Source organism: Bos indicus, chromosome 15 (assembly GCF_029378745.1).
Source record: "Bos indicus isolate NIAB-ARS_2022 breed Sahiwal x Tharparkar chromosome 15, NIAB-ARS_B.indTharparkar_mat_pri_1.0, whole genome shotgun sequence".
NCBI lineage: Eukaryota > Metazoa > Chordata > Mammalia > Artiodactyla > Bovidae > Bos > Bos indicus.
The window spans coordinates 55977686-56001164 of record NC_091774.1 but is presented as its reverse complement, the minus strand read 5'-3'; the positions used below and the strand labels follow the sequence as shown (position 1 = coordinate 56001164).

Sequence of the window (23479 nt, the reverse complement as noted above, 5' to 3'; positions counted from 1 at the left end):
TTGAAATCCTTAGATTTACTAGTTTTTAAGACCAATTTTTAAAGGCAATTGACAACTTATCAAATGAAATTATTACATTATTTAAATTGTGATGAACAACATAAATAATTTCTACTTCTGGAAACAACTAAAGTAAACCTGAGTGTTCTGGGGAGGAGCAGTTGCAGCAGAAAATATGGCATTTCTTTACCCACCACTCCAGCCACAGGTTCCTTGTTCTAAAGCACTAGATTTGGGGACATAAAGCCTGAGGTCTAGCAATTGGACAGAGTCCTCAAAGTTCACTGCACAGTCTCCTTATCACCTGTTTGCTTTGAATGGATGTCTCCTTCAGCTTGGCTTAGGTCCAAACTGGAAACATGACATTTGGGGTTTAACGCTATAATTTAAAGGAATGTATTTAAAAACAACCACCCAAAGATACTGTAATTACAAACTTTCTAGGCCACAGTTTAGTGAAACAAGACATAGACTGAGTAACTGAATCACATCAGGGACTGTTAAACAATAATACTCTCTTCTGCTACAAGCACAAAAGGCTATCTTAGGATCCCTGACAAGAGCACGCGAGGGGGAAGCCAAGTAGTTCAGAGTTTAGAGGGCAAGGGGGACAGTCTGGTTTAAATTTGGCTTCTGTGGATCAAGTCTTCTCTGATGTCTCTAAATTAAGGTCATTAATTTCTTTTTCATTCTGTCTTTATTGCAGTTACTTTTGTTAACTCTTCAGCTATATCCAGAGCTATCTGGAGATAGTAGTGGTGATGAGAAGGGATGCTCAAACGTCTGGATCGGCAACCATGATTGATCCTGTTTATTTGGAGCTATAAATTAAGGCTGAATTCACCACTTATTAGTTATATGACTATAGGCAGTTATCGTCTCTCTGTTCTAGTTTTCTTCTTTTTAAAATAGATTATTGGACTGTGGTAAGGATTAAATAACACACTTCAAACCCTTGGCAGCTGCTGCTGCTGCTGCTAAGTCGCTTCAGTCGTGTCCGACTCTGTGCGACCCCATAGACGGCAGCCCACCAGGTTCCCCCGTCCCTGGGATTCTCCAGGCAAGAACACTGGAGTGGGTTGCCATTTCCTTCTCCAATGCATGAAAGTGAGAAGTACAAGTGAAGTCGCTCAGTCATGTCCGACTCTTAGCGACCCCATGGACTGCAGCCTACCAGGCTCCTCCGTCCATGGGATTTTCTAGGCAAAAGTACTGGAGTGGGGTGCCATTGCCTTCTCCGAACCCTTGGGAGGATGCCTGCCATATATACTGATGACAGTAGTAGCTGTAATTGTGGTTTCTGTTATTATTATTTGCTTCCCTAGGCTCTGGATTCCAAAAGTATTAGCCTCATTTTACAGAAGAGGTTAAAAAAAAAAAAACTTAGTTGCCCAGTCGTGTCTGACTCTTTGTGACCCCATGGACAGTAGCCCAGCTCCTCTGTCCATGGAATTCTCCAGGCAAGCCTACTGGAGTGGGTAGCCATTCTCTTCTCCAAGAATCTTCCCAACCCAGGGATCAAACCCAGGTCTCCTGCATTGTAGGTGGATTCTTTGTCGTCTGAGGCCCACAGAAGAGATAACGGAGACTCAAAGACATTAACATCTTAGACAGAAACACAGGGTAACAAGTAGCAGAGGAAAGACCAGAACCTAGATCTCCTTCCTTCTACTGTTTTCTTCTATACAAAATACTGTTTAAAGTAAGAACAAACTCAGAACTCCTCCCACACACCCACGTCTCCACTCCTGCACATCAGGGAGAGCTGCCTGCACGAATATAAGGAGTCAGGCAAGTATAAAAGAGTGGGGGAGAAAGTACTAAATCAAAGGTTTATCCTGCTCGGGGTGAAACTTCACTCCAGCTTTTTCCTGAGGACATGTGGTGGGGAAGGCTTTGAATCTAGTGGAAATGCTCAAGTGCCTCTATTTACACGCTCTACCAAATGCTGCGGGACTACAAGAGCCCCCCAGAATCCTTGGAGCCACATTCTTATTGTCCCCAAACCTCTGATGTGTCATTTTTCTGTAAGAATACAGGTTCAGGGAAAGGGAATTTTTATAAGAGGGAGAATTTCTCTGCTTCCCCAAGCTAAATGAGGAGGACTCTGTTCAGCACTTCTATAACCATTATACACACACCTCGCCATGAAGCTAATCTGGGAGCAGCAGAACCAGCCCAGCGGACTCCACTACCCCTGCCCCAGCACTCTTGCTCTCTCTTCCTTTTCTGTGGGTTTTACTGCCTGAAACTATGGCCTCTTTTTACAGAAAAGGGACTGAGAGAGAGGAGAACAGGTACGGAAGCATTGGCCCAAAATGTGTTCCTACTTCCACATCTCCTGTATATAATATTCCAGACCCTTACACGTAGCTCTGCCATTATATGAAATACGTGAGCCTGGTGAAGCACTGAACCTATGTTTCATCTCCTGTAAAGTGGGTATATCCATCTAACAGCTGTTGCAGTTAGGATTAAATGGGATCTACAAGTAAAATTCTTAGTACAATGAGTAGGTACTCCATAAATTATTAGTAATAAAACAATAGCAACTGATATTTTATATGAAGTATCTATTAACAGCTTTATACATGGTCTCATTTAATCCTCTCATCCCTATGATGTATTAAGAAAATCACCCTCATTTTGCAGATGAAGAAACTTAGGCACAGAGGTTAGGTAACCTGCCCAAGATCACAAAGAAACTAACTGGTTTTCTTTTTTCGGCCACGCTGGGTCTTTGCTGCTTTCTGCGTGAGCTGCCTCTAGCTGTGGGGAGAGGGGCTGCTCGTTTCGGGGTGTGGGCTTCTCACTGCAGGGGCTTCTCTCATTGTGCAGCACAGGCTCCAGGGCACGTGGGCCCTAGAGTTCGTGGGCTCAGCAGTTGTGCACGGGCTTAGCTGCTCCGCGCATGTGGGATCCTCCCAGACCCTTGTCCCCTGCGCTGGCAGGTGAATTTCTATCCACCATGACACCAGGAAAGTCTTAACTGCGTTTTAACAGAGGGTGTCTGACTAAATAAATGCTAATTTTCTTCTCTTTCCCAATCCATAGGACTTGCCACCAAAACACTCTCCACTTCTATATGAGGGAGCAGTGAGAATCAGAATAACGTTTTTAGGTCAAGTGGTTTGATAACTTTTCCTTCTCTTCTTGCCTGCATTAAGTTTGTGGGGCATTTTTACTTCCTAAGACTTGTTACGCTGTCATAAGAATTATAATGCATTCTAAGTATCTATTATGAACACACATTTTACCATGAACTGTTATAAATGTGGAGACTCAGTGAAAAATGAAATAAAGGAAAGAATGTAAAGATTTTCCACCTCAAGAGCATTCTTGAAGCTGGGGGGAATTTTTAGCTCTCTGAAAAGTTTTTTTCTCTGTTCTCTCTCAGATTCGCTTGTGCTTGTTTTATCTGTCTACAACCAGATCTCACACTGTAAAGTATTAGGAAGGAGTACAATTCACAGACTCAAATATGTGTCTTTCCCTCCTACAAAATGTTTCCTCTGAGGAACATTACTAGATCACAGCTGGTCAAAACGCTAAATCTTGATTGTCTGGAACCTGGCCAAAATCTACAGCTACAACTCGGTGGAATAAGAATACTTAAAAAGAAGGAAAAAACCCCACACTTTTAAATAACATTTGATCTTCTTCTTTCTCCCCCTTGTAGCAAGCTATGACCTCATGGCAGTGAGACCTCTCCATGGAGGTGTTTAAGTTGGTTTACAGCCATTAGAAATGTTTGAAGCTCTAGGTACTCCTCTGTGCCAACAGCATGTCAACTGTGCTAAAAAGCAATAATAGTTTCTCACCTTCTTAAAGATTACTGCTTAAATAATGCAGAGCAACGACAGGGCTGCACAGAGTGCCAAAAGCAGGTTGCCAAGGCGAAGCGAAGGTAGAATTACGTCTTTTGGCAGCTGAGAAATTATGACATAAAGTTAGTTTAAAAAAAAAAACCTCCATAAATTAGGCTACTAACCTTTTTCAAAATCCAGCAAAGGCTGGGATTTATCTTTCTTCTTTTTCTATCTCAGATCAAGTAGAAGCACAGAGCCTCCTTTTGGAAAAGCCAAATTGATCAGCTAGATCTTATCTCCCAGGAGGTCACTGGAGGTTAATAGTTTTAAGCATGTAAACTCTTGGCCACAGGCAAGCAATCTGAAGGCCTCTCACCATTACAGATAAGTGAAAGTGCTTAATCTTTGCCCTGGATGTTAACAAAAACAAGAAACAAAATAAAAATAGAAACAATCTTGGGCCAGAGCACAGGCTAAAATCTGTGCCAATGGTCACTTTTCCCCTGGGCTCAGCTTAGAAGGCTTCCTGCCAGAGTCTGACTAAATAAAAACAGAGGTTTAAAAAGGAATAACTGAACAAGGGAGCCTTTAGATTTTATTTAAACGGAGTTGTGATGGGGAGATGAGTTTGTGAAAGAGAAAGTTCCATCAGCAAAGGATAAAACCAAGCAAGCTGAAAAAAACCCATTTCCCAGGCTCTGTGATGTGAGCAGCTCCGTGGTCCTGGGCAACAAGGCCCAGCTGGGAAACAGAGGTCCCAGCACAGGCTATGAACAGAGGCTGAAGGGGTGCCCACGGCCCGGAGCCCACCTGGAGGCCAGCTTGGTCTCAAGGCTGAGTTCCTTGAGGTCAGGGAATAAACAGTGATCCTCCAGAGAGACAGATGGTCCCAGGAGCTGAGAGGTCAACCACTGCACCCATCAGCTTTCACTTCTAAGAAATCATCACACAAATAACGTATTGAAATCACAGGCAAGGCAACAAACATTATGAGGCTGTAACATGGTCTGTAGAAACAGAGATGCCAGGAAGGTTACCTGGCTAACTGTCGGAGTGTCTAGATCGCACTTGAAATGTGGGAGAGTGATAAGGTGTTTGTGCTGAAAACTTAAAAAAAAAAAAAAAAAAAAAAATCTACCTTTGCCAGGGAAACCAGAGTAATAGCGATGTCACAGACCAGTCACAGGAAGAACCTGACCAACTAAAACCTTGGTCAGAATTTACAAAGTAGACTTGTAGAGACAGAGCACTAAAGGAAGCATTAGACTCCAGAGACCAACGACAGAATCTGTGAAGTTAAGTCTTTTGAAAGATGCCACAAAGCTGAACCACCATCTCATTTCTCATAAGCTCTGACATGAATCGAACCATGAAAAGAAACAACTTCAGTTGTTTGTTATTTTAAAAGAAAAATGGATAGCTTTGCCACCATATCCAGAGATGCTGAAGGCCTTTGGAAGAAACGCTTGAATGACAGCTTCACTGAATCGCTGCTTAGAGACTGTGGGACTCCAGGGATAATGTCTTGGGAAGCTTCTCTCTTGTAGCCCTCTGTATTACTATAAGAGGTGCAGTATAAACAGAACATAGCAACACATTATTTACTCCCTCATTCAAATACATGGTGAGTGTCTACTATACACCAGGCACTGTGTACTTGGGGATACAACAGTGGTTGAAAAAAGCCATGGCTCCTGCTTTTGTGGAGCTTTTATCAGAGTGGGAGTGGACAGACATTAATGTAAAAATTACAGACATAAAATGACCACCTCTGACACATGCTGTGCAGGAGTGATCAGGGGTTGAGAGAGCTTATAACAGAACTGACCCAGCCAAGGCCAAGATCTGAAGGACTAGACTTCTTCACCAGGTGAAGAGTGGGTGTGTAGGTGAGAGCATCCAGGCAAAAGGAAAAGGATATGTCAAGACCCTACCTACATCAAGAAAGACAACAATGTGTGAGGACCCAAAAAGTCATCAAGTGAACAGCAGCCTGGTAGAAGATAAAGCTGAAGAGCAAAATGTGGTCTAGAGTAGACTATGCAGAAACCCAGAGGCCATGTTTAGAATTTTCTCTTCAAGTCATTAAAGTGTTTTAGGCTAGGGGTGTGTATGTCTGTCTTGTCTGTCTAGTGGGTAGGGAGAGGAAGAGACACTGATCGACTGATCTGTATTTTGGCAGGTACACTCTGACTGAAGCTGGAGAACACACGGGAGGGGGTCTGGAGCGGATGCTGGAGGACCGAGCACAGGCCGTGCAGTAGTGCAGGTGAGATGATGCAGGCTTGGGCCAGAGTGGAAAGGTGTAGCTGCAGACAGAGGCACATTAGGGGGAATCAGCAGAGGTTGCGAAGGTTGGAGTTAAGAGGAAAGGGAGAATCAAACAGCTTCCTGGCCAGTGTGAAAGACTGGATGGAGATTCGATTTGCTGAAAGCAGAGCCCTGGAAGACCATGAGGCTTACGATGGTTCTGGTGGAAGACAGGGGAAAAAAACAAACAAAAAAACCACAACGTGGGCACACACGGTGTGCTATGAAAATGTCCAGGAGGCAATCTGAACAGAGGTCTGATACCAGAACAGAGACCTGGGCTAAAAAGTTATACTTGTGCTTCAGTTCAGTGTGGGTGATAATTAAAAAACGTAGTTGAAGATCAGATCAGATCACTGGGCAGGGGTGGTGAATAAAATCAGAGAAAAGAGGGCTAAGGACTGAGCCTTGAGGTGCTCCTGTTTTTCATGATGAGGCAGAAAAAGAGGCGCCCACGAGTGAGATAAGGAGCAGTCAGAAAGGAATGAAGAGAACTAGAGAAAGGTTATAATGACAGGATTCCTGTTCTAGAACCAGAGATACTAAATGATCTCTGTATAAAATATTTTATTCTTAACACAGCTAGAAGAGAGGCTGTACAGAGTAATGGTTAAAGGAGAGGCCCTAAAACTGTTCTTCTGGGATCAAATCTTAGCTCCTCCACTTGATGGCTGTGTTACATTTAAATTATTTAAACCTCTCTGTGCTTCAGTTTCATCTGTAACATGAGAGAGGATAAATGGGCCCTAGTTCACTCAGCTGTTGTGAGGATTAAATGAGTTAACTAAATAATTCATTCAAAATGCTTTGGGAGGGTACCTGGTTTGCAATAACACTCATTTGATATTTCTATAATGATGTTACCTCTTCTTATATATGCAGTTATCCCTAGCAGAAGGATTACTGAACAAGCATCATATAAAATGGACCTTTAACATCTCCAGAGTTGAAATGCAGCTTATACTCAAAGATCACATGAAGCAGTCAGCAGTACTTTCTAATTCTGCAAAGCCCTGTCAGCCTTCTTGAAACTTAGTACAGTGTTTTAGATCTAGAAAGATATTTATCTGCTGATACATGCTAAAGGATTCCTCCTGAAAAAACAAGACTTCCTGCAACAGGGCATCTCCCCTCCATTCATGTAGGCATAACCATCTTCCCAAAGCCCAGTTCAAGTCCTGCCTCATTTGTTAAAGCCTTCTTCAACCATATGCCAATTTAAAATGACCTCTCTGAACTCCCTGATCAATACTTGTAATTATACCATCCAACTGATGCTTAACATGATCACTTGTTATTTCAACACATATTTCAGTAGACAGTACTGAAATCCACATTCACTGCCTGGCAATCTGCTAGGCACTGGGAATAAAGAGGCTCATAAAATAAGGTTTCTATCATTAGCGTTTCTACTCTAGTCGAGAAGACAGAGAGTTAGCCAATCACCGGAACACCACAGTGCTTTGAACACAATATACATTTTGTATGACAGAGGAGGCAGCCAGTAGTCACCTAGAGGACTCAGCACAGGTGACTATCTTTGATTTACCTTTGAAAGGTAAGGTACAGTCAGTCAGTCAGGCTGTGTGTGTATATTAAGGTGCAGAGAGAGTAAGAAATGAAGGGAAGAATATTTAAGTCAGAATTAAATACAGTATGTGTGCAGTCCAACTGTGGAGCCAAGTCTTGTAAACAGTGTATGGAAGGGACCTGGCCTTCTATTTTTTGAAACCCATTCCTCCACTTCCCAATCTAAGGGAGTACAGAGCACTTAGTAGATACTAAGTGAATATATTTGTTTTATGAATAAGTAGATTTGATTAATTGTACCCAAAAGGAATAATTTGTTGTTGTTGTTTTTGGACAATGTGTTGAGAAACATTCAGTTAATGTGAAAGAAAAAAAAAAGAAGTAAAAAGAGCACACTCCATGGTTACTTATGAAGAACAAAACTTTCTAAAGATTCACTTATAGTAAGTCTAATTGATGAAATATTATGCAGCCATTAAAATGATGTAAAAATTTGGTAATGGCATTGGTAATAGGCTTAAGATACGACAGCAGTACATACAGCTGCAAGGACTGTGCTTCAGCACTGCAGCTACACGTCACTGAGTACCTGCAAGGCGGTAGCTGGGCTTGAGATGTGCTGTGAATGTACAATACACACTGGATTTACATGGTTTAGAATAAAAATGGAGTGTAAAATATTAATAATTAAAAATACTGATTACACACCAATCAGTATTTTAGAATTACAGGAAAACTACTATTAAAATTAGTTTGCCTATTCCTTTTTACCTTTTTGCAATGTGGCTGCCAGAAAATGTTTAAGTTGCTGGATATGTAGCTCAGACTATATTTCAGTGCTGATATAGATGATATGATCTCAACTGTATAAGTAACACATAGCAAACTAACTTAACAGTGGTTTCCCTCCCTGGATTGTAGGGCTATTGTTTGCCCGTCATCTGTGTATTTTTACATTTTCCAAATTTTATTCATTGATAATCAAAAAGACCGATGAGAGAGAAACAAGGCACAAATAAAAACAGAAAAAAAAAGTCTCTATTTGGTTCAAAGACTTGGCTGCTGGAGGGTGAGAAAAGCAGCCCGGGATACCCAAATGACTTCTCACTGACGGAGGGTTAGCACACAAAGGATGTTGGCCAGCTGTTCTCCATCCTGACTGGAGACAGAGAAAAGCGGAAATGGGTGTTAACCGCAGAAGGGGGCCTGTAAGTTAAATATAGGGAAGAATTTCCTGAAGTGAGGGTGTTTAAATTCTGGAATGAGTTACAGAAGAAGCCTGGTCCCCCAAAGTCTTTTAAAATACTACAGATACCCATATGCCTTGTGTATTCCTGTCTAGAGGCAATGAGATAACTTGTCAAGGTTCTGTCTGAAATAGCTGTCTTAAGAGTAAATAACTCCAATAAAACTTTCTTTTTCATTTATTTTTGACCAGCCTTCACTTTTCATATTAAGGATGCCAGCCAGTAAGGAGTACTTTGAGAGGCACGCCCCTCTGATATGGCTACCTTAAGTAGTACTCTTGAGACTTCAAAGACAATGTCATTTGATCTAAATTTAAAAACCAGAGTCAGCTAGACGACATGGTTTTTAAGTCCCTTGGGTCACGTGCCAGAGACTAGTTCTGAATTCAGCATGAGCAAATGATGGAGGGAAGGAGAGAAGATAGATCTGCTTTTAAAAAATAAGGCGTAAAAAAACGTTAATACAGGATAGGGTCTCATTTTCACAGGTGGATGGTTTGGCTTAAAAGCTGAACTATTATATCACTACCCTCTGTGGTTTTTTTTGTTTTTTTTTTTACCCTCTGGTTTTAAAGAAAGATGGGTTCCAAAATTTTCATTATTTTCAATTGACTGAAAAAGCCCATTTTCTTAAAATGTGTCAAAGTTCTTACTTTCTTAATCATTTGTTCACTAAAAAAACTGTTCAACTTGATTCTATTTATAAAAAAGAACAGAGAACTAGATTAGAAACAGGTGGGCAGAAACACTATCTAGAGATTTAACCAATGAAGTGATACGACCTTACGTAAATCCACTAGTTGCTTCTCCCAAAGTCACATCATTAAACGCTGGAAGGAATCAGAAGTATTCCAGCGAGCTGCAGAGTAGCCAAGGATATGTCTCCTCAGTATTCTAGGATCACTAAGGTCACGGAAATTGAGGCAGCCTCAATAAAAATGGCACGCCTGGTCCTACAACATCAAGGAAGTCAGTGCGAGGTTGAGCACCATCACGTGGAACGCGGTCCCCTGAAGCCGGGGCTCAGGCTGTGAGTCCCACGTGACAGTGAGACTGAACAATGCAGGAGAGTATTTTTGTAAGTCTTGTTCTTCAAAATATTTAATTTGTCTTATCTACTCATTCAGATTATAAACTAAACAACTGTCAACTAAGCAAAAGCAGGGCAAATCTCACAGTTTTGAATTTTCTTTCGTCTTTTGAATAGTGCTGTATGCAGAGGAGACCCTTAATGAATTGTTGAATGTATGAATAATGCTTATGATATTTTGTATAGTCCTTTTTAGTTTATAAACCACTTGGACAGACATTATCTCATTTGTTCCATATAATGATGCTTGGGAAATAGGGCTGCTGCCATTAACTCCACTGAAAAAACTGATACTCAAAAAATTTATGAAAATTAAATGACAGAGCTGAAGCTGGAGCGTACATTTTCTGATTCCCAAATCCAGTGCTTTACAGTCAGTAAAAATTGAACTTAGAATAAAACATTTCATGTATAAATCAGGACAGATGGTTCTGAAATCCTGCTTTTATCATCTCTTTTTCTGAAAGAAAGAAAATGAAATTTAAGGCAGGCAAACACGGTGGACAGACATGTTTTAAGCCAGCTCACGTGTTCCCTTAGCTTTCTTGTTTCTTAACCAATGGAGTTGAAACATATCACCATTTTTGTTTCTTTTTGTCTTAAAGTTCTAAATTCTAACCAAGTTTCATGACTCTTACCAGGTTCCTATCATAAGCAACAAAGAGTGTCTTCCTGTCCGATTCTGCAGTGTATTTTTCTAGTACTCTGGATTTGACTTTGATGGGCTTCCCTGGGGAAGGTAATAATAGGTGTTAGAAATTCAGTGGCAGAGAGAGAGAGGAGGGCTGGGGAAACGCAGAGAAGGAAAAGAATGACCACTAACTAGTAAGAGGCAGCCTGGCATGACAGAAAGAGCATGCAACCAGGAGGCAGACAACTGGTGTGGCCGCCCCAGTTCCATTACTTACTGTCATGTGATCATGGCAAGTCACTTCATATTTCTAAGTACTCTGATATGTAAGATAGTGATCATCACCCTTGCCCTGCCTCTTTCACAGGGTTGTTATAAACTTAAATAAAAACACGGTAAATTCTGCAAAAAAGAAACTTCCATTGTACATAACTTCTAACTATAGCTGAGAGTTAACCTAAGAAAATAAGTAACCAAAAAAGTAAGTAGGCCACTAGAATTGTGAGGTACTTTCCTCTAAGTTCAGAGGAAGGTCGTATTAAGTACTTGGGGAAAAGTAGAAGGGAAATGGTGAATATTCTGTATCACTAATGTACAAATAAGCATGAGCCATTATTAAAAAATGTGATCAAGAACCATGTTCTATACCTGTTTGTAAGGAGATGACTGTAGATATTTTTTTTATGACTGTAGATTTTAAAGGAAAGATAAAATACCTATAATAAAGGATGGATTTAATTTTTAAAAAAGACAACTACGATTTCATTTACCCATGATACAGTTATAATACTACTTACCATTTGTTACTATTATGTGCCAGGAAGTATGCTAAGTACTTAATCTTTATATCAACTTTATCAGGAAGGCACTATAATTTCCATTTTACAGATACTTTTAAGCAGAGAGTTTAAACTTGCCTGAAGTCACAGAGATAGTGAGTGGTAGAGCTACTATTCAAGCCCAAAGTCTTCATATGCTCCTTAGAACTGGGCAACTGCTTCCCACTCTGGCCTGCCCTGTAATCTTCACATGCCCCAGTCCTCCTTATGCCCCAGGTCCACTAAATGCCATCTCCTTAGTGAAGGCTTGTCCAGGCCTCACCTACACCCCTCACCTTACACTGGGGAGTAAATGACATCCTTAAGAATGTTCCAGATAACTTCTCCACCTTCCTTCAGTACTTCATACTTTCTGTTGTCTATCACATCTTGTTCCAATTTCAGTGCCTGCTCATCGCCGCTCAGAAGCTGGTGGGTAAGGCTTGGTGGAGAGTGAACCTAAGGCACCAGGGGAGGGCCTGCTTCTCTGCCTGCTGAGTGAGTGAATGAAGTAGGATGTGAGCTGGACCTTGAAGTGAAAGCAACGTCTGGAGAGAGCAAAGCAGGCAATTCTAGGAGGTGGGAACTTGTCTGAGAAAAGAACCGAGGTCAGAAATGAGGGGGGCCTGTCTAGGGGTCGGTTCAGCTGGGGTGAGAGACAGTGGAGAGATGTCACTGAGGACTGTCCCCAGGGCCTGGATGCAGGAGCCCCTCACACAGTCTGTTCACAGCAGCACAGCACAGACTCCCTTCCTCTCAGCGCTAAACATATCATCTCAGTGGCGGCCGTCAAACAGTGGCTCGCATGGCAGGGAAGTGGTCAGGCTTCCCTGACCGTAATTCAGCATTGGCTGTGCATGAGCATGTCAAATGGAATCCTGGACCACTTTCTAGTTAGTAGTAAAAGAGAGGAAAAATGGGATGTTTAAGTGGCATGGTGGTGGCTTTTAACCAAACTATTCAAGAGGACAACCTCTGAGCTGAAATTCTGCTTTTCCAATTTGTGTTGTTTGGCAGTCACAACAAGGTTAGTGATTCAAGGATGAGAAAATGGAGACTTCTTTTGGAAAGGATCAGCATAAAGTACTGGGAACTGTGCCCCAGGTAACTTGTGTTCTTGAGAAAAGGGATAGTTTTATGATTCGTCAGGTAACATCAATATGTTAGATAAGAATTCTGTTCTGTCACGTGACAGAAAAGAAAAATCACACTGTCTTTTCTTTAAGAAACAAAACAAGCTGTCACACAACTCTGAAGCTTACCATAAGGAGGAATTCAGTGACTGCACTGATCGTCAGCCAGTTTGAAATTCTGGACACCGAAAGAACACACAGCAATCTACTTCCACCGGGACCAGTCTGTGAATGGTAACCGCAGCACAGAGGATGGAAGTGTTTTCTTTTACAAAAGATGTAAGAGGCTCCCTTAGGGGCATGAGTTTTTTTACCCTTTGCCCTAAGGAGCACAGGCTGGGGAGGTAATTCCTCAGTTCACAGCTGCTCTCGGAAATTCTCAGGTTTCCCCTGGGGCTGAAGTGTTTGTTCCAGCTTTGTTTAGGTTTGGAACCTCCGGGCTGCCTTTCCACAGCAGTCTTTCCTGGGTTCGTATGTGGCAGACCTTTTGCGCTACTTTGCATCTGTCTCAGCGGTCCGTTTTTCATTACGGCACCAAGAAGTGATGTCTACTATTCATTGAGTGTTAATGTGCTTGGCACAGCTGGCATAAAGGGGCACTATACAGATGTGGGCACTGGGGGCTTAATGGGTTTACCATGTCAGTGCCAGGAGACCTGGACTCCAATCTTACTGCCACAGGCTTGTGGAGCAGCCGTGCTTGGAAAGTCATTGAATTTATCTGAACCTCAGAAATGGAGAGTTGCTGGAAATGGTTATGTTTTAGGAGGGAAAAGACAGTCAGGGTGCAGTGAGGAAACACTTCTATGTAAGCATTTTGGGTAAACTGTCTAAAGAGATTGCAGAAGAAAGGGATCTAATTTCTAAAGTTCCAGTAACTGGTTATGGTTTTGTTTCTCACTTAAAATATTTACTTCCCTCCGCCTAATTTTGTATTTTCTGTTCTGTATTGTTTTCTTGAAAGGGTTCCCTAATTATATAAGCTCAATGCGCCACAAAACCTAGATCCTCTGTGTTTCTGAAATGAATCTGCACACTAGCCAAGTGGTCTATTCTTCGCCAGTAAAGCTGCTGTGCCTTTTCTAAAGCTGTTCCCGCTATTTGAGGGTGTGGGTATGGATGGAGGTAGGAGAGACAGAAGAGGGGGAGCACATACTTGACAGCGTGTGACTCGAGGAGCCAGTATAAGGACCATATGTGAGAGCAAGGGGAGAGGCGGGCGTAGGAAAGAGCTTGGATTTTACTCTAGCCGCTGGAGCTAGGGAGTGATTAAGATACAGCTAAAATTTAAAAAGATCATGCTGGCTACTGTGAAGAATGAACAGAGATGGGACATGAATGAACCCAGGGAGACAGACTGGACTAGTGTGGTGCCTGGGTGAGAGCAGGCGGTGGCTTGGGCTGGGGTGGTAGCAGCAGAGATGGTGGAAAGAACAGCTGGTGGGTAGAGATCACAGCATTTTTGCCGATGAACTAGACTGGATCAGGGAGGAGTGAGAAAAGAAGGAAGAATGCTCCTCTGGTTTGAGCGACTGGGCAGACAGTGTGTCATCTGTTGGCTGAGGAAGGCTAGTGAAGGACAGTTTTAAATGCTGAGGCTGAGGTACCTGTGACACTCCAAGGCGAGGTTTCAAGCAGCTCTCTGACTACAGAGCTCACAGGAGATGCTGACACTGAACAACGCGAGGAGGCATAGCAGGCAGATGGCTTTCAAGCGGGGCATGAGGCCACGTGAGAGGAAAGCAGAGAGAAAAGGAGAGGAGCCCTTCGGGCAGAGCTATGCAGTTCTCCATACTTACTGATCAAAAAAAGGAGGCGAACAGGAAAAACAGGCAGAAAAGAGCAGCTGAGAGGAGGAAAACCAGGGGACGACAGTGCTAGAAGCCAAGAAAGGAAGATGCATCAAGAAGGCAGAACGGCCAGCAAGGCCAAACGTCACTAAATACAGAGGAGGCTAAGGATGAAAAAGTGACCGCCAGGTTTGGCAACATTTGAGTTTTAGGCATCTACCTAGATAAGAGGAATTCCAGTACCCTGAGAGAACTGGAAATCACACTGGAGTGATTTAAGGAGGAACTGGAAAAAACAGAACATAAGTAGACCCATAATCATCATAAAAATTAAATTAATAGCTAAAAACTTCTTCTTTCCCCCTCAAAAAATGAAAACCACTAGGTTTTCAGACCTTCATGATAGAGAATTCCTGCTGTACATGAACTCTTCCAGAGAATGGAAAAGGAGAGTAGAAAAGAAGGCGGAAAGAGCCTCAGTTTATTTTACGAGGCTGTTATAATCCTGTTACCAAAATCAGACAAAGATTATTGTATACATAGGCTAGCCTCATTTCAGTTTACAAAAGTAGATATTCTAAAAACATTAGCAAATCATGGACTCTAATCAAAATGATATAAAAGAACTTATTTACAAAACAGAAAGACTCACAGATTTCAAAAACAAACTTATGGTTATCAAAGGGGAAATGTGGAACAGAGTGATAAATTAGGGGCTTGGGATTAACATTCACACTACTATAAATAAAACATAGCCAACAAGGACCTACTGCATTGCACAAGGAACTCTATTCAATATTCTGTAATAATCTATATGTGAAAAGAATGTGAAAAAGAAGGACTACATGAAAAAGAATATATATATATATATATGTATGTATGTATGACTGAATCACTTTTCTGTAAAGCAGAAATTAATACATGGTAAATCAACTAAACTTCAATAAAGTAAATTAAAAAAATTAGCAAATGAAATCCAATACTATACAAAAAATAATACATCACAATCAAGTAGAGTATATCCCAGGTGGCAAAGATGGTTTAACAACAGAAAATATGTTTAGTTATTAACACAGTAAAGAAGCATAAATATAGTATTATCTCAATAAACGTAATAAGCATTTTATAAAATTCAAAATGCACACGTTCATAATTTCAAGAAAAACAACTCTTAGCTGGGAATAGAAAGAAACGTCCTTTTGCTAATAAAGAATATCTATCCAAACCTGTAATAGAATACTTAATGGTGAAAAGAAGCATCCTCTTTAAAGTCAGGAATAAGACTGCTGCTATTATATTACTGTATCATTAATATCCACTATTGTTGCTCCTCTGCCATAGAACATAAGAGAACAAAAAGTAATAAAAATTGTTAAAAGAGGAAGAAATAACACCATCATTCGAAAAAATGATTGTATACACAGAAAAACTCAAAAGAATCTAAGATAAACTATTGTAATTAATGTTTAGTAAGGTTGCTGGATACATTCTCCAAAATACAAAATCAGTGGTGTTCCTTTATACTAGACACAAAGAAGTTGGATGCTGTAATAAAAAATTTATAACAGCAACCAAAAGGGTAAGCTACCAAGGACTAAGTATATAATAAAAGATGTGTAAGGCCTTTATGAAGAAAGCTTTAACACTTTGCCGGGGTATGTTTAAAAAAAAAAACAAAACATATAAAGAGATACCATGTTCACAGAAAGACTCAATATCATAAAGCTGTCAAATCACTCAAATACAATTCATAAATCAAGAAAAGCCGAAAGAGATTCGAAGAAGGACCACAAGTAGGAGCCTCACCAGACCAGATATCAAGAAAGTTGGGGAAATCTTCCTTTCCCCTTGCTTTGAAGGAATATGATTTAAGAGTAACACTCTTGGCCTCTCTCCATCCTCCCACTTACTTGCTCTTAGGGGAAGAGGGCCTTTTTGGATTGGTGACTTTACAGGGAAAGATAAAACCTGGGTATTCCTGGCTTAGCCGCATCTGGGTTTCTGCAGGACTCACCGGACAGTATAGTTAAGGGCTGGTTGCTGGCGGGGAAGCCTGGGGTTCTCCAGTTCACATCCTGATTGCAAGAGTTGGTTTAATTTTGAGTGATGTCTTTGCAAGCACTTTTATAATAGATCTAAAGCTGCATTTTCCAAGTGGCTTTATCAGTAATAAAACTGACATTTTGATTTCTGTTAGTCTGCCTCGTATCTCCTCTCTCAAGTGGTTCCAAATGTTAGGAGGAAGAGAGATGCTCAAACCTCAGTAAGACTTATAGAAATTATACCTTATATTAATTAAAAAATATGGTACTAGCCTATAGACAGACTGTAAAACAAAGAAACAGAATAAGGAACCTGGAAACGGATCCATGTGTAAGTTAACTTGATTTATGAAACAGACTGATTATCAACAGTGGATAAAAGATAAAGACTCTTCAATAAATGATACTGAGACAATCTGCCATCTGTACTGAGCAAGATTTATTTTAGTTGGTTGATCAGGTGGTGCAGTGAGGTGCCTCTCTTTTTGATTATTTTAATTTTACCATTTGTGTTATAAAACCTTTCGTGATTTATGTACCTTGTTTCCAACTAGATCACAAATCCCTTGAAGGTAGGGCTTGAGCCTCATACTTACTGTTACCTCAGAGTACCCATCACGGACTGAGCACTGACAGTGTTAAATACATGCTTGCTAGCTCACTGTTAAAGTAACAGTGGGGATTTCCCAGTGGCCCAGGGGTTAAGACTCTGTGCTCCCAACGCAGGGGGTACAGCTTTGATCCCTGGTTGGGGAACTGAGCTTCCACACGCCACATGATGTGGCGAAAAAATTAAAAAGTTACAATAATAATAATGGTGATAAAATAATTATTATTTTACATTAAAACTTAGTTCCTAGCCTTCATTCCTCAGGGTATACAGGTCTGTGTCAACACTAACTTTTTACAATGATTTTGATATTCTGAGTAGAGTTCTTTAAACAATTGTGTATTTGCTTAACAGGAGTCTTGTCTAAAGTCAGACATCCATATTTTTGAAGATCATGAGACAAAAATAAAAAAACCAAGTGACAGTAAATCACAGATGTCACTTTATTATCCTCATGGCCTATCCTGCTGGCACAGAAGAAAATGAGACTATTCTTGTACTTTCCTCCTCACAAATTATTTTTCCACCTACCATGTCATTTCATCCTCACCACAAACCAGTGAGATGAGTAGGGATTACAGATGAGAAAATTACATTTTAGAGAGGTAGGAGTTTAAATTTAGATAGCAAATCAGAAAATTAAAGTAACAAGGTTACATGGATAATGTATTTACCTGAGGTTTTTAAAAACAGGTCGTGACATTGTACAGGAGGCAGGGATCAAGACCATCCCCAAGAAAAAGAAATGCAAAAAGGCAAAGGAGGCCTTACAAAGAGCTGTGAATAGAAGAGAAGCGAAAGGCAAAGGAGAAAAGGAAAGATATACCCATTTGAATGCAGAGTTCCAAAGAATAGCAAGGAGAGATAACAAAGTCTTCCTAAGTGATCAATGCAAAGAAAGAGAAGAAAACAATAGAATGGGAAAGACTAGAGATCTCTTCAAGAAAATTAGAGGTACCAAGGGAACATTTCATGCAAAGATGGGCTCAATAAAGGACAGAAATGGTATGGACCTAAAGAAGCAGAATATACTAAGAAGAGGTGGCAAGAATACACAGAAGAGCTATACAAAAAAGATCTTCATGACTCAGATAATCACAGTGGAGTGATCACCAACCTAGAGCCAGACACCCTGGAATGTGAAGTCAAGAGGGCCTTAGGAAGCATGACTACGAACAAAGCTAGTGGAGGTGATGGAATTCCAGTTGAGCTATTTCAAATCCTAAAAGATGATGCTGTGAAAGTGCTGCACTCAATATGCCAGCAAATTTGGAAAACTCAGCAGTGGCCATAGGACTAGAAAAGGCCAGTTTTCATTCCAATCCCAAAGAAAGGCAATGTCAAAAAATGCTCAAACTACTACACAATTGCACTCACCTCATACGCTAGCAAAGTAACGCTCAAAATTCTCCAAGCCAGACTTCAACAGTATGTGAACTGTGAACTTCCAGATGTTCAAGCCGGATTTAGAAAAGGCAGAGAAACCAGAGATCAAATTGCCAACCTCTGCTGGATCATCAGAAAAGCAAGATAGTTCCAAAAAAGATAAATCTACTTCTGCTTTATTGACTACACCAAAGCCTTTGACTGTGTGGATCACAATAAACTGGAAAATTCTGAAAGAGATGGAAATACCAGACCACCTGACCTGCCTCTTGAGAAATCTGTATGCAGGTCAGGAAGCAACAGTTACAACTGGACACGAAACAACAGACTGGTTCCCAATTGGGAAAGGACTATGTTAAGGCTATATATTGTCACCTTTCTTATTTAACTTCTATGCAGAGTACATCATGAGAAACGCTGGGCTGGAGGAAGCACAAGCTGGAATCAAGATTGCCAGGAGAAATATCAATAACCTCAGATATGCAGATGACACCACCCTATGGCAGAAAGCAAAGAAGAACTAAACAGCCTCTTGATGAAAGTGAAAGAGGAAAGTGAAAAAGTTGGCTTAAAATTCAACATTCAGAAAACTAAGATCATGGCATCTGGTCCCATCACTTCATGGCAAATAGATGGGGACATAGTGGAAACAGTGACAGACTTTAATTTTTGGGGGCTTCAAAATGACTGCAGATGGTGACTGCAGCCATGAAATTCAAAGATGCTTGCTCCTTGGAAGAAAAGTTATGACCAACTTAGACAGCATATTAAAAAGCAGAGACATTACTTTGCTGACAAAGGTCTGTCTAGTCAAAGCTATGGTTTTTCCAGGAGTAATGAATGGATGTGAGAGTTGGACTATAAAGAAAGCTGAGTGCCAAAGAATTGATGCTTTTGAACTGTGGTCTTGGAGAAGACTCTTGGGAGTCCCTTGGATTGCAAGGAGATCCAACCAGTCCATTTTAAAGGAAATCAGTCCTGAAAATTCTTTGGAAGGACTGACGGTGAAGCTGAAACTCCAACACTTTGGCCACCGGATGTGAAAAACTGACTCATTTGAAAAGACCCTGATGCTGGGAAAGATTGAAGGCAGGAGGAGAAGGGGACAACATAGGATGAGATGGTTGGATGGCATCACTGACTCAATGGACATGAGTTTGGATAAACTCTGGGAATTGGCGATGGACAGGGAGGCCTGGTGTGCTGCAGTCCATGGGGTTGCAAAGAGTCGGACACGACTGAGCGACTGAAGTGAACACTGTGATAAATGTTGAACAATTTGCCATGAATGATGGAATCTCTAAACTTAAAACAACAACAAAATTCACATAGCAAATGAGAAAAAGATCTGGGACTCAGAAGCCAGTGCTCCTTAGAACAAACCATGCTGTTCTCAGCTGTCTAACTCTAAAGGCCTGATCTGAATGCACATAATTTTGTAAGTTATTGCCTATCATCCAAGGGTTCGAATTACTAAATGACTAGAGCCAACAGCTTTCCTTTTATTCATGTCAAGTTAATTATCTAATGTATTCTGTGCATCAGATGGTCCCTTTCCCCTTGTCTTTTGAAGAGGGTCATGTCCATCCTGACAAAGCACTTTAGGCAGCAGCTTGCCCTTAGGTTACAACAGCACTGACATCACATGTGAGAAGCGTTCCAGGACGTCTGTTTCTCCTGCTCTCAGACTACATCCTGACAGCCTGACCTATTCCTTGTGTGCTTTCTTCCCTTTATTCTCAACCACTGATCCTGATGTTTTTTTTTACCGTCCTTTGCTTGTTCTTCGGAAAGTCCTGGGGGTTCCAAGTCCCCCATTTACAAATCACATGGCTGTCCTCCAGGTTCTGCCTCAACCATGCATTCAAGAATTCCTCACCCAGCCAACCTTCCCATGTCTAAACAATACCTCCGTGAACCCACCCCCCTCCCCTGGGTGCTTCACCCTCTTAACCAGACTGGAGCTTAGACTTATGCAAGTATGATGGCTGCCTTTTTTTTTTCTTCAGGTATCTCATTACAGAAGAAAACCCAGAAGGCAGGTGTGGAGCAGAAGTCAGGCAAGTTCCTCCGGATCACTATCCACATTGCAGTTTCTGGGTATGGCAGAGAAAGGTACTTACCACCTGACCATTAGTCCGTGCTCCATGAAGTTTTTCAGGTTAGGAAGAGTTTGCCTCAAGTCTGGAGTCCCTAGTCCATGTTGATATCTTAGCTGCAAAGATGGAAAGACAGAATTAAATTCTGCCAGATACTAGGCAATGCTTCCCAAACATGACCCACTAAAGAAGTCGTCCCCCTCCACCCCGCTTTAAACTCTTATGAGGAAATGTGACTGTATGATCCCAACACCATCTCAACCACACTTTCTGGATGGTGTTTAAAGGTAGTCTGCTCACTTCCTGCTCCCTTGTCTCCTGAAGTGAGAGAAGACTAAGAATGACCAACTATATGGAATCAGGACTATTTCCAAGACCCCTGTAGAGTTTGCTAACATCAACCTCAGGGACGCACACCATAAAACCAGTATTTCATTTTACGTACTGAAGGCGGGAATCACACACTGAGCACATTCAGCCCTTCTTTCCCTGACTCTTCCCTTTGTAGAATCAAGAATAAGGTTCATGTTGTATGTGTCTCTGATGCCCAAGTATCTGACACAGTGCTAGTGCTCATTTCATGCTTATTAAACAAACAAAGAACAAGTCATTTTTGACTGAGGCTGTGCTTTATGTTATTTCTCTTGTGCTTTTAGCTTTCCTTTTTCTCTAGGACCAGAGAACAGAGTTGCTATGGCCTGTGGCTAAGATCTGCTCTTAGTTTTACTTATTTCTGCTAGAGGCTGATTTTCTACAATTCAGTGCCCTTCTAAGTGTCTTGGGTAACCTACTAAATGGTTTTCATCTGTCTGTTCCTGCCTCCTCTCACTCTGTCTCTAAGACTATTTGCTTCCTCACTAAGCATAATATAGATCCGAGGTCAAGTATAATGTGCATATTCACACACACACACACATGATGTCAAATACACAGTACGTGTACAGCCCTGTAGAAATGTATTTTTCAAATGACATACTATATATGAAGAAAGGACTTTGTAAACTGCATACTGATGTACATATATGAAGGGTCATCTTCCTTAAAGTTTTGCTTTTCCAGCACCTAATTTAAAAGTGGCTAAGTTAAACTTTAAATATTTTCCTCTTAAAAAAAAATAAAACTACTATCAACAAAAAATCAAAGTAACTTTTCTTTTGTTTGTATCTAGTACTCAATTGACTTTTCACTTAAGTGGGAGTGAGTGACATTTAACAAAGAGTTCACTCTCACTACACTGAACTTGCAAAGAAAACCCCCAAACCTAATCCTAAAGAAACCTAGTCTCTTTAATGGTTGGAACATACGCATAAAATAAGGAGGAAGAAATACAGAATGTTAAAGCTAAAAGGTATCTTGTTAACCCTTTTCTTGTGCAGATGGGAAAACTGATACCCAGAAAGAGGAAGGAATTTCTCCAGAGCCACACGTTTCAATGGCAAAGATATTATTAGTCAGAGCCGCCTTTTCACAATCATGCTACTCGACTAGCTACCCCAAAGTCTGAGAGGAAAATTGGTTAGAAAAAAACAAAACCCCAAACCTTGAGAAGACAAAGGGAAAATATTCTTTTCCTTTTCCAAATCTAGCTTGGTGACCTAAATCACCTCCTGAGATTTGCTGACCTTGAATTATAAGATCTCCTCCATATTATATGACATCATTTCTTATATTAATATAAAAGCATTTTTTCCATTCACTGATAAAAGCAAAATGGCTGACATCCCAATATGACATTCCTGAATTCATTGTTTCAATAAAAAAGTGAAATTGTTTACACATGGCATGGAAATTTCACCTGTGATTCATACTGAAAAATATTAAGTATCAAAAAAGTAAAACCACCCCACACTAAAATAACACTAAGCTATGTGTCCCTGAGCCAGTATGCAGTCAACTGCCTGCCCCGGGCTCAACAGTGGAAGGTGGGTGTTGAATTCTTTTCAGAGACCACAATGAAAATTTCTCTCCAAGTCTGATTTCGACTAAAAAAGGAAAATGTGGGAATTTCAAGCCTCCACCCAAATCTTAACTCCTCATTTGCTGCCTAGCATTATTTTTATCATAGAATCTTGGGATATCAATCACAGCTTTAAAAAGATTATGGAGACTTTTTCCATCCTCCATTTTTTCATAAGTGAAGAAACTAACACTCAGTAATAGGACAAGTGTCCTGCCCAAGGTCTCAGAGCTGATAAGGGACAAAGCCAAGGCTAGAACCTCTCAGTAACAACTCTGAACCCTTTGTCATGTCACCCTTTCAGTCTTCAACATAAAGAACTAAAATAGAAATTCCCACATAGTACATATATGTTGTTCAGTCGCCAAGTCATGTCTGTCTCTTTGCAACCCCATGAACTGTAGCATGCCAGGCTTCCCTGTCCTCTTTCTCCCCGAGCTTGCTCAAACTCATGTTCATTGAGTCAGTGATGGCATCCAACCACCTCATCCTCTGTCGCTCCCTTCTCCTCTTGCCCTCAATCTTTCCCAGCATCAGGGTCTCTTCCAGTGAGTTGGCTCTTTGCATCAGGTGGCCAAAGTCTGTGTGTGTGTATGTAAAAAATTTAAAACAAAGTACATATAATGTTTTAAGTCTAAACTACTAAAAGGCTTATAATGAAAAAGCAACAGTTCTTTGCTCTTCAGTAGTGACCACTTTTGGTTGTTTTTTCCTTTACCTTCATATTTCTAAATACACTTATACTAATATTTCTTATTCCATCCCTCTCATTTAGACATCATCTACTATGTTCCTATTATGCAAAATGAGAATTTAGCCCTTTTATTACTCTTTTCTTAATACATTTTATCTCCTTACTGGTAATTACCTACTTTTTATTAAAGAATATGAGGATTTAACTGTCCACTCTCTCAAATACACTTTTCCTCATTCTCTCAAGATATTCAATTATTTTGGAATGTAACATTTTTTGTTAAATCAATATTTAGTGTTTACCTTACACCTACAAAAATACTGTTCACTGCTA

General features: G+C 40.7%; 1 protein-coding gene across 2 annotated transcripts in view; it reads right to left on the bottom strand.

The window, feature by feature from the left end:
- UVRAG (UV radiation resistance associated) overlaps nt 1–23479 on the bottom strand; it is a 328846-nt gene that overhangs the window by 8107 nt on the left and 297260 nt on the right. For both annotated transcript variants that reach the window (XM_019975249.2, XM_070803924.1), the window contains one exon: nt 20520–20611. In XM_019975249.2, coding sequence (XP_019830808.2) covers nt 20520–20611 — 92 coding nt within the window. The remainder of the gene's footprint in view (nt 1–20519; nt 20612–23479) is intronic.